The 12,534-nt window shown below is 39.4% G+C and overlaps 1 protein-coding gene across 1 annotated transcript; it reads left to right on the top strand.

Moving 5' to 3' along the window:
- The first annotated feature begins 4,975 nt into the window (after positions 1-4,975).
- LOC140929399 (uncharacterized skeletal organic matrix protein 2-like) lies at positions 4,976-11,641 on the top strand. The gene is made up of 3 exons (XM_073379200.1): positions 4,976-5,312; positions 8,680-8,862; positions 10,461-11,641. The coding sequence occupies exons 1-3, from the start codon at positions 5,258-5,260 to the stop codon at positions 10,706-10,708; spliced, it is 486 nt and encodes a 161-aa protein (XP_073235301.1). The 5' UTR covers positions 4,976-5,257; the 3' UTR covers positions 10,709-11,641.
- Positions 11,642-12,534: the final 893 nt, after the last annotated feature.

Here is a 12,534-nt window from a genome sequence, read left to right as displayed (position 1 = left end):
AATGTACAAGGAGACTAAGAAGCGTCGGCCAAGGTTGGTTTTCTGACAATTGCCGGGGATAGTTATACATATTTTCTTAAAAAATCATGTTGATGCTGAGCTCAAAACAGGAGACGATGAAATAATTCAACTTTTTGACAACTTTAATTATCTCGGTTGATGGAATAGTGACTAAGAACATGACGTCACAAAGGCTTCAGGTTGAATAGAGCGTAAGTGGAAATGATTAAAGTATGGACCTCAAAGCTATTACGAAAAACTAAAATCAGACAGTTTTGAGAAACTGCAGAATCTGTCTAACTCTATGAAAGTAAAACGTGGACTCTGACCAAGAAGCTGTAGAGAAGTGTCACTAGTACACAAGAGCGCTACCAACGGCCGTGACTGTGCCCTGGCAACAACATTATGAACTACCAGGAACTATATACGGAAGCCCCTCAAGGCCGCTGAGTCAGTGAAACAATTCGTGCAAGAAGATTACGATTAGCCGGCCTTTGTGCTCATCACAATGGAGAAAGTGCTTCAAAAGTGCTGTTTTGAGAGCCCCAACATGGTGCCTCAATCGAAGCAGACCAAAAACTATACATTGACACCATCAAGGCCAACACTGGACTGAACAATAGTAAAGAATAAGAGATGATACTGTACAATACTCCATCAGGTTAGGGATGATTCCCGGCCTAAGTAAGTATAATTCTCAACGGATTTCAAATAGTTAACAGTCAAAACCTCTACGGTATTATGCCAGAGGAGAATATTTGATTTAAATAAAGTTCCATTATAAAACGTTCATACATTTTAGTTTGCGAGGTTAATGACTTGTACATGAAAGAAGTTAGATTGCTTCTTGTCCATTATACATAAAGAGAGAACCTCATTATTATTTGGCCATAACAGCTGTATAAATTGACACTTAGTTAATCCTCACCTTTCGAGATTTAATACGAAAATTGCTCTTGAAAATTCAAGATATCGTTAACACAATTTTTGCGGGGCTAGAGGTTGGTAGAGTTCAAGTGAAAGAAAAAAGCTTTGTAGTGTTTCATTGCTATAAAAATATTATATTTATTTATATTAATTGAGCCTGTCAGTCAAGGTTACTGTGATTGCAGTACTTTGTCCCCGTTTCCTCAGCCCCGTGTGGGCCAATTGTACTTTGTTTCTAGTACGTAGCTAACTGCTGCAAAACAAATTCTTAAGTTAAAAAGCCAAAGAATGAATTTAAACTAACCTGCAAACTGATATTCAACAAAAAGGTGAATCAAAGTCATCTGCATACTGCTGAATGAACGTCGTTTTGTTGTGTTGCCGATGGAGAGCTATTAAGCTTCAGTTCCTTCAGAAAAGATCGCCGATTCCTGTTTTAGACTCTCAAGGCGACTGAACTATACAATCCAAATTCACTAAGTAACATTCGACACTAATTTAAGGTCTGACATGTCGAAAAGACGTTGCCCAAAGCGACTTTAGTGCCCAAAGATTTTTGTTACAAAAACGTTTATGCATTTATGTAAAAAAGATTCCTTATTGTGCGGTTTATTGACTCAGCATTTACGAATGATTATTCCCTAAGCACTGCGTTGTCTTGGTAATACTGTCAAAGCTGTATTAAACAGTCACCCTCGGAAATTAGCCAGAAGACCGCTTAATAGAGGGTTTCTTAAATTAAGCCCACAATGCGGCTGAAGTTGATGTAGACGGCAAACTTTATTACTTTCTTTACAATTTATTGTTCACAACAACGGTAACACGGAATATGTTAAAAAAAAGTTTAGATGTTCTGAGGAGTTCACGCCTAAACAACAAATTTTAAAATAATGTCTTGTGTAAGGTAAGCGTCTCTACAATCAAGCACATCATCAACAATTCCAAAACCTTATTCAGAGAGACGTGTATTTAGTACCCAGATTACAATGTTATGTTACGTTTGATGAGCTGTAATAATAATAATAACAATAAAATAATTTAAAAATTTATAGCGCGCAAATATCTATATGAATATAGTGTCTTTTTTTTCCTTAATAGATATGGTAATTCAAGAGGAAGTCCATTTTTGTTTTGGACCGTAGATTGTATCTAGAGTTCTCCTTTATTGTCACAAGTTCCTTTAAAGACCTTTAAAATTTCCCTAGCATTTTCAATAAAATACACTCGAGGTTAAAGGAAATCGCTTAAATCGCAGTGGATCGGGAAAATAACCACACAGCAAGCAAAAACAAGTAAAGTTAATTAGTTATGGTATATTTTATTGAAAATTCTAGCGAGTATTTATATTCTTGAATCTTTTACCTGAATTTCCATACAAATCCTTTATGTTCACGGCCATTTTAAGGATTACGCAATCTGAAACCACATGTATTAATGAAACCTCGTGCCCAGGTTCTCTCTCCTACCCGTCTCTCTCTCTCTTTCTCTCTCTCACTCCGTAGGGACGGGTAGGAGAGAACCCTGGGAACGAAGTTGGTATTAATGGTTAAACTCCAACACTGAGCTTGGGCCCATGGGCCACACAGGAGAGACGTAACACACATTTTATGTAAGTTAAGCTGTTTTTTATTGAAATCCTTTCATTTTCGTAGGTTACAGAAACGATAGGTTTTTCCCCCATACAAATCTTTATATTTCGAATGTTACGCAACAATGCCAATGCGCGCCGATGCTTATATTTCGAACTTGAGCTACATATGGTTTTTAGTCGTCAAGAATCATGGGAGGATGCACTAATAAGCTTGTTGTTGATCATGATATAAAGAACAAAAGATTTGGTCTTCTTCAGGCTCTGACTGAATTGATTATGATTATATGGATTGCTTTCACATGACGTCACGTCTGCCACTTTTTGGTATTCTAAAACAATGGAACAAAGGCCATGTTGGTGTCCCAAACCAATCCTTTGGGACTTGAGGACCTTTTATGTGAAAAGATTCTTCGGTTCCAATAACTTTGCGAAGCTGCTCTCATGCCGAGTGATTAGGTTTCTGGGAAACTGCCCACCTACCACTCCTTCAAGCCATTCCACTTCTCATTCAGGGCAAAATATTGGCTTAGGGGAGGAGTAGGTGGGCAGTTTCCCGGAAACCTAAATTGATCCATAAATTACTCGTTAATTTGGTACAAATTTCTGCAGCTGTGATTTAGAATTTGCCGAAGTTTGGGCTTTCCACAAGTTGCTCGGCAACTTTTTGGCAACTTCTTGTATTTCAAGCAAATTTTTCGCTTCGAGCAACTTTTTGCATTCTGAACAATTTCTCTCGATATCCTCTAATTCTGAGATACGGAGCAGCTTTGAGTGCTTAAATTGGGGCCTTTCCTTCCAGCCTCGTTCCCGGGTTCTCTAGGTTGCTTTCCTTCATATTTCACAATATTTTAGTAGACAATTTATGAATTTCCTGTAAGAAGGTCTAAAAAATGACCCAAATCCTTCCCCCTGGGGCATATCATGGGCGCAAGATAAAAGTAGCCGGGCTGCTACAATAGGTGAGGGGTTTTTAGAGAAAATTCAAAATAGTGGGCGAAGATTCACACTCGACTGACTTGAGTGTCTCTGGTGAGGAAAGTCATTCATTAATTTTATTGGCTCATTACATTTTTTGGTTTTAATTGAGGACAAAGTTACTTAGCAACGCTGGTTACGCCGCAAAATTGCACAAAAATGCTTAGAAATCTCACTTTTGTAAGTTGTACAATTTGCAATTTGCAAATTTTAGCATCAAACCAAAACAAGTTTTTGCTTTTTTCGAGCAACTTTTGAGCAACTCTCGTTACTTACAAAAAGCCACTTTTGATTGTTTTCTAATTTGGGGAACGTTTTGAGAAATTACGGGAAACGTTTTGGAAAATCTCGAGCAACTTGTGGAAAGCCCTAGCCGAAGTTTTATTTTAGGGGAGACCTACCAACGTAACGCAGCCTTCCGTTACTCAGAAACTGTCGTCGATTGGTTGCACCATCAACTACACCATAGCCACCTTCCGTTCAGCATTGTCAGCCACCCGTCTCTCCCAAGGTCATGTCCATTTCATTCTTTTTTTCTTTCCTTTTCTTTCTTTCTCTTTTTTCGATGGGCAGTTTTCATATCGCTTGTCTCGACTTTGCCCCGACAAACTTTGAGCCTGATGCGATGTAGATCCCCACCACCCGCATATACATGGAACTGACCTCATCGTCAAATCGGTATACACCTAAATTGGATCAAATGATTATACACACATTAATTGCAGGATTACAAGGATTTAAACTTCATTAGTTTTTATATCACGTCCGTGAGGGAGAAGGCCGCGAGGGCCCCTGACGGAATCCTTAACCCCGGTACAATATTGAGTATAAGGATAGTGTTTCTCCTGCATATGCAAGGGCTCGGATACTTAACCTTTAATAAGTAAAAATATGTGGACACGCTAAGTTTCATCTGAAATAAAATCCAAACCTGTACTGACCCAAAGACCATGGATTCGATCATCAAGATATGATACCTTAAGTTTTGGCACACCTTCCCTGGTTTATCACAACAGGCGGGTCTGCTCTGTCAGAGCAGTCCATAGAAATGTGACCATTTGTAAAAAGTTATTCACCAAGCCGTTTACATTTTTCAGATTGCGGGCGCCGGGCGCGCGTTGTCCTGGAAATATTCATTCGGGAATTTATTCAATTTCGCTTTTTCTGTTTGCTTTCTTTTGCTGTCGTCGTTCTTTAGTCATTGTAATTTGTCAAATGTCTGTCGGTCTGTCTTACCCTATTTTTTTCTTTCAGCTTTGGTCATGGAATAGCTATATTCGCGGTTTTTGGTTTTCATAATACCCAGCGCAATTGCAAGCGATATACCTTCTCGTATTAAAAGTACAAATTTGTCCCGAATTTGATAATTTTTGTACAGTTTCCAGTGGTTGAAAATAGAACTAAAAAGAGACAGCCAAGCAGGAAGCTCTTGAATAATATTCACGCACAAAAAAAATATTTACATATCAGGTGACTTGGGGATAGATAAGCCGAGAATGTATTTAAAATCATGAATTTGATCCTTGGAGCGTTGAAATTTAAAGGGCATTTTAATTCCCCTGGAGGACAAATTAATAGAGGCCAATTTGCCGACAATTGTGGTGATAATAGTGCTGGTGTTATCTTAAATCGTCGAAAACACCGAATGGTTGCAATTTCTTTTTAATAACTACATTCTGGGGTGACGCGAGATTTGAGATCGCGAGCGATGACGGAGAGAAGAGCACTGACAGTGGAATAATACAAGATACTCACCGTCTCAGAATGAACTTCGCGTTTATGGTGGCCTCGTTGCTTTTAAATACATCTATTTTGACAGGTGAGTTACCGTAGCTTTGGTGAATTGAAGGGCTTTATGAGGTTCTAAAACGTGACAGACTTTTGTGGCCTAGTTTGCGGTCGCTGTATGAGCCATTATCGGTGTCTCCAGAAAAACGAGCCGAGTAGGAATCAATGATCCACTTTATTAAGACTTTTAAAACGACATACATTCTGTTACTGTTTCTTTAATTTATGTATATTTTCCCTGTTTTAGTTCTTCTATTATTTGTAAAAGACTTTCCTTTGCGTTTGAATATGGAACTTTGATCGGCTAAAGCATCTCACGCCAGATAACGATAAGGCATTCCAAAGACAATGTACGACGATGAATGAAATGAATATTCTTTTATCTTTGACAATTAGCGAGCAGACCTTTGCTTAACCTTCATAACATGGATTTGTTTTAATGGACGCCATTTGCTGATTGCTAAAAGCCTTTTGACAAATACTATTTTAGCCTAATTTGCAACATTCCTGAGAGATCGTTCTTGCGATAAAATATTACAAGATGCCCGGTGGCCTCTTGTTCTACGCTCCCTTTTACTTACTATTTTCACTCCGTCAATTTTGGACACAAATTCCAACCAGTATTTTTTAAAGTGGTAGATTGTGGGAAGCTACACACCAATGACTGATCATGACTTTGACTCTCGCGCTTTTTATTTTCCATTTTTCCGACCTACTAGAAAATACTGGTTTTTGCTTTGCTGTTCCGGAATTTCTCTCTCTCTTTTTTTTCTTTCTGGAACCCTTTAAGTCCTCGGCGAGAAGGTATCAAGGAAGTGTTTTCTCAGGCCAAGTTAATTTTAGGAGCCATATCTATAATCCGCTTAGCATTTCCGGTAATCCGATGTCGGCCATCGGATCGGACGTTGGACGGCGGTTGGGTCTTAGAACATACACCGCCTCCCTTAAACTTAAGAAAGCAAGCTCCTTTCAGAGCAAACTAAGGCCTGCAGAACGGCAGAAGAAATAGTTGGCAAAATAGGGTAATTTTAGAAAAAATAAATAACAAAAAGCTTTTTAGACGTGCTCGCGAAAACGCAAACAGGCGGATTGCTGGAAACCACAACACAGATTAAATTGCGAAAGATTCTAAGCCGGATGTTTTTTTTCGCCGGCTTTCGGTATAGTTCACCGAATTCGGCGAGCTTTAGCGAAGTTCAGGGGCCTCTCAAAGATGTCATAAAAATATGTCGGCTTCTGAAGGAAACCACTTGATTTCTCCGCTGGAATTTTCGAAACTTAAATTCGACACCGCTTTTGGAAAATCGTTTTCTTATCTTTGAAGCCAACAGTTAATTCAGTTTCTAGACTTGTAATCGATAAATTGCTCAGTCAGTCATATTAGCGAGGAGAATTGGTCCAACCAGCTTCTATAACAAACGCCTGGAAACAAGAAGGATAAAAAATTTTCTCAGGTCAAACTGTCATGTTGCAAAGCAAGGCACATATTTAGCTCTCTCTACTGGAAGAATGGGCTTTTTTCACAACGCACCTGTTTCAGTGGCAAGTTGGGCTAGATCACGTGGTCGGCAAGTGGCTCAAAACTGCCATATTATGGTCTAAAAATACAGGCATCTGCAGATACAAACGTTTACAGGAACTCACTAAGGCCTGTTTCAAACTTCGTGCTACTGATGTTCTAAGCTGGCTCGAATTCAGCACGACTGTAGCACCCTGACTATAATAGAGCACGACTGGGTTTCAGACCTCGATTTAACTCAGTCGAATAAAATAACTTTGATTAAAAATAAAAAGCCGTTTAGGGAACTCTTCAAATGTATTCTAATGTATTTATAATATATGAATTGAGCTCAGCACGGTAGTTGCCCGACGTTTGAAACCAAGTCGTACCACTGCCGTGTAGAACGGCCAAACGTGCCGTGCTATACAGGCGTGGCACGACTTGGTTTCAAACGTCGTGCGACAGTGGTGCTAAATTCGAATTTAATTCGATCAACTGAGTTCGGCACGGCAGTAGCACGCGTTTGAAACAGGGCAAAGCACTAATTCTGTAGATTTCTGGATAAAGATTCGCCTTTCCGATACAGCAGACACAAGAGCTATCTTGACAAAACCACAAGTCAGATAGGATTAAGATCAGGGCATCGAGGTGGAAAGTCACGGGCATGTCGGAGAAAGGACTTGATAGATAAAATGCAAATAAAGAGTACATCCGCTACATGTAAAATCAATAATCCTTTTTAACACCCACTTATTGTACGGGAGTCAAAGAAGAGTTCGTCGTGAAACAGGAGTTCGGCTGGTACCGGCAAAATGTAGATTTCTCTTACCACTTACCACTGAAACCGGGAATTGAGAGACATGTTTGAGTGATTCGAAATCGATTATTTGCCTACTGAAAGTCAAAAAATCACTGAACACTTCCTCATCTAAAAGAAACCTTCTTGGAAAGCCTAAATTTCTCGAATAGCAATTTTATGAATATGTTTCAGTTGCGAAGGCACTATTTTTGCATCTCTCAGTTGACTTTGTGCGCTGTGGCTATATGGCCGGTAACCGGTCAAGGTTTTCAAAACACTAAATGACCGGCAGTCTGGTATTTTCAATAAATTTGACTTATCTAAGAATCCCAACCAATCCAAACAATTTTATGTCGATTAAGAAAAGTCAAGCGATCCTGAAATGCTTTATACTTCTCAAGTCTAGCGTTTGGTTTACGCTGGGCTCAGAAAACGATACCATGTTTTGTGACACTTAAACTTTTTTCAGCTTCCTCTTTCCTCTTTCCTTTTTCCTCTTTCCGCTTTCCTCTCTCCCGACTTATCTAGGAAAGATCGAAGCGACTCTGCTAAGCAGGGTAGACTGCCGGTCATTTGGTGTTTTGACAATCTTGACCGGCAGTCGACCTGAAAAAAGTTCTAAGTGTCACAAAACATGGTTTTGTCTTCTGAGCCCAGCGTAAACCAAACGCTGGACTTGAGATTTATAAAGCATTTCAGGATCGTTTGACTTTTCTTAAATGACATATGATAATTTAAAGCTGGAATTTTTCGATTTTGTGAAATTTACTGAGAATATAGGACTGCCGGTCATTTAGTGTTTTGAAACTGTGACCTTGACCGGTTACCGGCCATATAGGTGTTGGATGAAAACGTTCATACGAACAATAGCACCTCTAAGAACTTCTAAATTTCAACCTTACCATTCCTTAAATTCAAGTAGCTTTAGAAACCGTAAAATATATCCATATTATTTCTGTATTGTTGTAGTTGCAGATGTTCCTTTTCCTTTTCCTTTACTTAATCTGTTGCAGTTAATATATAATTGTTTTGGTACTGGAAACTTCACGTCGAAGATAAAGTCAATAAAGTGCTCATTTGTTTGCTTGCCATGTTTAGACGCAATTAGATGTTATCAGTGTATTGAAAGAAGCTGGAATGATTGCCAACAAAGACAAAAAGAAAACGCCTGCAATGACCCCACACTACTGGGAAACTCTCACTGCTTTTCGGCAAGCGGAAAATATGACAATGGCACTGCAATTTTAGACGTAATGGCTAGGGGATGCATCGACTGCTCAGGTACAATGATCATTATTAAAATTATTTATCTCTCTGTGAAGAGCAAAATATCAACGCTCTAAGCATCTAAATTACTTATTTACAAAGCGTCATTCCCTCCATTCTGATACCGGGGGTACTCCCTATCCGGATAATGGCCTATATGGGGAAGCTCCGCCCGAAAGGGGTACCTTTTTCAGTCCTCAGTTATATGAAAAGGGAAGGGATTTCACTTCTTGTCCACCTACCCCTCCCCAAAGCCAACATTTTTCCCTAAGTGAGAAGTAAGCGTTAAGGTTGAAATGTGGACAATGATCCGGACGATCTGTCATTTCGGTCGTAAAAAGGACAAAAGGGCTAAGAGATGCATTTTATGGCGGTGAAAAAGTTGAAAAAACGTTCTTGTTTTGTTATTTATTCATATTTAAAAGACGGTCCATTTACAGCAGTTAAAGGGGATGCAAAGTTCTAAACGAGGTATGTAAAAGGGGTACCATTTTCCAATAGAAGATATACGAAAAGGGTACCTTTTTCGTGAAAAATGGTATATAAAAGGGTAAGGGGTTGGACCTCAGGGCGCAGCCACCCCATATAAAAATGTTTTTAGTATTCCCGGGGCTTCTGATTAGGTGAACGCGCACTAGTGTTTTGCAAGAACCAAAACATGATATTTTGTGCGGTCCACTTTTAGATTTACCACAGACCTGCAGAAATAGAGGTAGAAAAACAACCGTGGCTTCCAATCACCATTGCCCAAGAACTGCGCTGGCCTTTTTTGGCCGCTGAGATGAGCGATTAGACATCTTTAGTTTTATTCTTTAGAAATTCAGTCTCCTGGACTTTTTTCCTTACGCAGATAGACTTTATTTGGTTGGCGCAAAGCCTTCAGTAAATCTTATAAGTATAATTTATATTTTTCTTACTGTGATTCGCGGTCACGTCTAAGTCAAATCCGGCGGATTTTTCTTAGTTTTGAGGTGTACTTGGCACCGGTCGCATCTTCTAGTGGAGACTTTGTCGAAGCGAAGCGATGATGGAAGTCTTCCGTCTTGCCTGTAATTTATTCACAAATCCGATCACTCGTTCACAGCTTGTTTATTTGCAATTCATTCAATAATACACCACTTGAGCAGTTTGTCTACGTGACACAGACAGTTTGATAACTCTTTATTCACTAAGATCCAATTAAATAATTAAGGGTGCATTAATTTTGCGGTCCACTTTGGAAAACTTCCGACAGTCCACTTTAACGTCAGAAGGTCATTTCAGGTCAGTTTTCGGTCTCTCCTATATAGCAGAAGTCGATAGCAAAACAAAATAATACGCTTTTTGTCACAACCGTACTAGCGATAAAATGGACAATTATTTTTTTAATTCAACCGACGTAAAGACAACTTTTAGCGTGACATAACGCCTTTCATCCGCGCACTTGTGACTGTCAATTTTTAAATAAAATCTGCGCCTGACCGAACTAAGAACTGAGAGTTTCTGAACCGCTTTTTAGCGACCCTAATTCAATTACAATTCAGAGAAATTACATTAAGCGAAAACGCTTCTTCTACTAAGTGCAAGTCATTGATGATATTGATCAAGTGTAACTCCTTTTTCTTTTCTTGTAGACAAGAAAAAAGCCTGTGATTCTTTAAAATTAGTCTTAGCCTACACGGTCAACAGCAAGCCCCTAGGCTGTGACATTGACTGCTGCACAGGAACCCTATGCAACACAAGAGTACCACAGCCTACCAATGCTTCCCGCCAGCAGGAACCAACTGTGAAGACGGTAAAAATGTCCGACGGAGTAACTCGTCATTCCTTACATGTTGGTCTTTTAATGATGGTTGGATATTTATCTCTTGTTTTGTTATAGTCTAAAATACTGGTCATGAAGAAAGACCTTTCAAAGTTGATGTATATGTTTTATAACTCGATGTTGATGAGCAAAACTGATGAAAGAACCAACACGACAAACTGTTCAATTTGAACCGTGTTTCGCTCAAACGATTCCAAGACATTCGAGAGACTTACATGGAATCATGTCCTTTGCTTGCAGTCAACAATAATGTGATTTGTACGTAACAAACAGGATATAAAATGTCTTTGGGTCTAAATAAGATATGACGTACAGTAGCTGAGAGGCGTGTTATATGTGTGTATAACTGGTACAATTGGCATGGCAATAACGCAGCTTGTTACACTGTTTGTTTTGTACAGTTAATAAAAAGAAATTCACTGTGTGGGAAAAAATTGTCTGTGAGGAAGGGAAAGGGGAATGGGAGGGGAGGGGAGGGTAAGAGGCAACGTGAGGAAGGCTTATTGGCAAACAATCTTTAACATCAATCTGTGATGTCAGGAAATACATGATTATCTCAGGTCTAAGGGTGGGGTTGCTCATTGCAGAATAGAGTTAGTACAGTCAAACTCCACTTTTTGGACACCGGCTTAATAGTCCAGTTTCGAATTAAATATCACCGCTGAATAGAAACATTAACGACACATTCATACAGGGTTAGCCTCGACGTAAAGTAAAATATTCAGAAATTCTGGCAAGTAAGTGTTTGAAATTTGAACATACACAATAGACAGAGTAATAAACAGGTCTTTTTCTCGTTGGAATTTGTAAATATATTACTTTAGAATGAGGCTAAGGCTGTAAAAAATGCGTCTCCACTTCCTTAATTCAGCGGTCATAGCGAATTCGAAAATGGGCTATACAGACACCTTGCTATTAAGGACAGTTTTCTTAGTCCCTGGGGGGATGAGAGCTCTAACATTTTCTCCAAATTCAACCCGTTTAATACGGACACTTCATAATCATAATCATTATCAGTTTATTAAACCCTTTTGGTAGTGTATAACACTAAATTACAAGGGAGGTCAAGAATACGCAGAACACATAATTACACATGACACAGAAGGCAAAAACAATTAAATCCTATTGTGACTGTGGGTAACAAAATTACTAAGGCGGTCCGTTCTGACAAAGCGGAATTCAGAACGAGAAAAACCCGACCTCAACCCGTACCCATGAGCGACATTCGTGGGCTGCGGCAGCAGGTGTGAAAGGAACCCGGACTCCTTGATGTTAGATATAAAAAGCAAGCCTCATCACGGCGCGACAAAAGTGTAGGCAAGCCACAGCGCACGAGTGCCAACTCATAAGAGCAATCTGGAAAAATTGTTCTTAGTGCAGACTTCTGCACGCTTTCCACCAATTGAACCAGACAGTTGGGTAACGCGGCCCACACCGGAGATGCATATTCTAAAATGGGCCGCACAAGGCTACAATAAACCTGAATGAGATCAGCTGGTGGGAGGCCTGATTTCATTAAGACAAGCAAAACGTAGAGACGCTTGCGTGCTCTCTTCACAATATAGTCTCAGTGAATAGACCACGATAAATTGTGCGACAAATGGATGCCGAGCAACTTATAAGATGGCACCTGCTCTATAATACTGCCCAACATCTGTAAGGGAGGTAGGTCGGAGGGCTTATACTGTAAGAAATCTATGCATAACTCTTTACATTTGGATGGATTAAGCTATGGCCCCTCTATTAACGAGGTTTGACTGTAGTGACATAGGTGCAAACTTTGGATTGACCATCAATTTTCTGTGTCCTCACTGGCTACAGTCTATTTTGACATTTTTCATGTTGTACTATAACATTAAATGTAATTAGCCAAACGCTCAGGC

Source organism: Porites lutea, chromosome 3 (genome assembly GCF_958299795.1).
Source record: "Porites lutea chromosome 3, jaPorLute2.1, whole genome shotgun sequence".
NCBI classification, from domain to species: Eukaryota; Metazoa; Cnidaria; class Anthozoa; order Scleractinia; family Poritidae; genus Porites; species Porites lutea.
The sequence above is the reverse complement of the archived record's forward strand: the minus strand, read 5'-3'. Positions and strand labels throughout refer to the sequence as shown.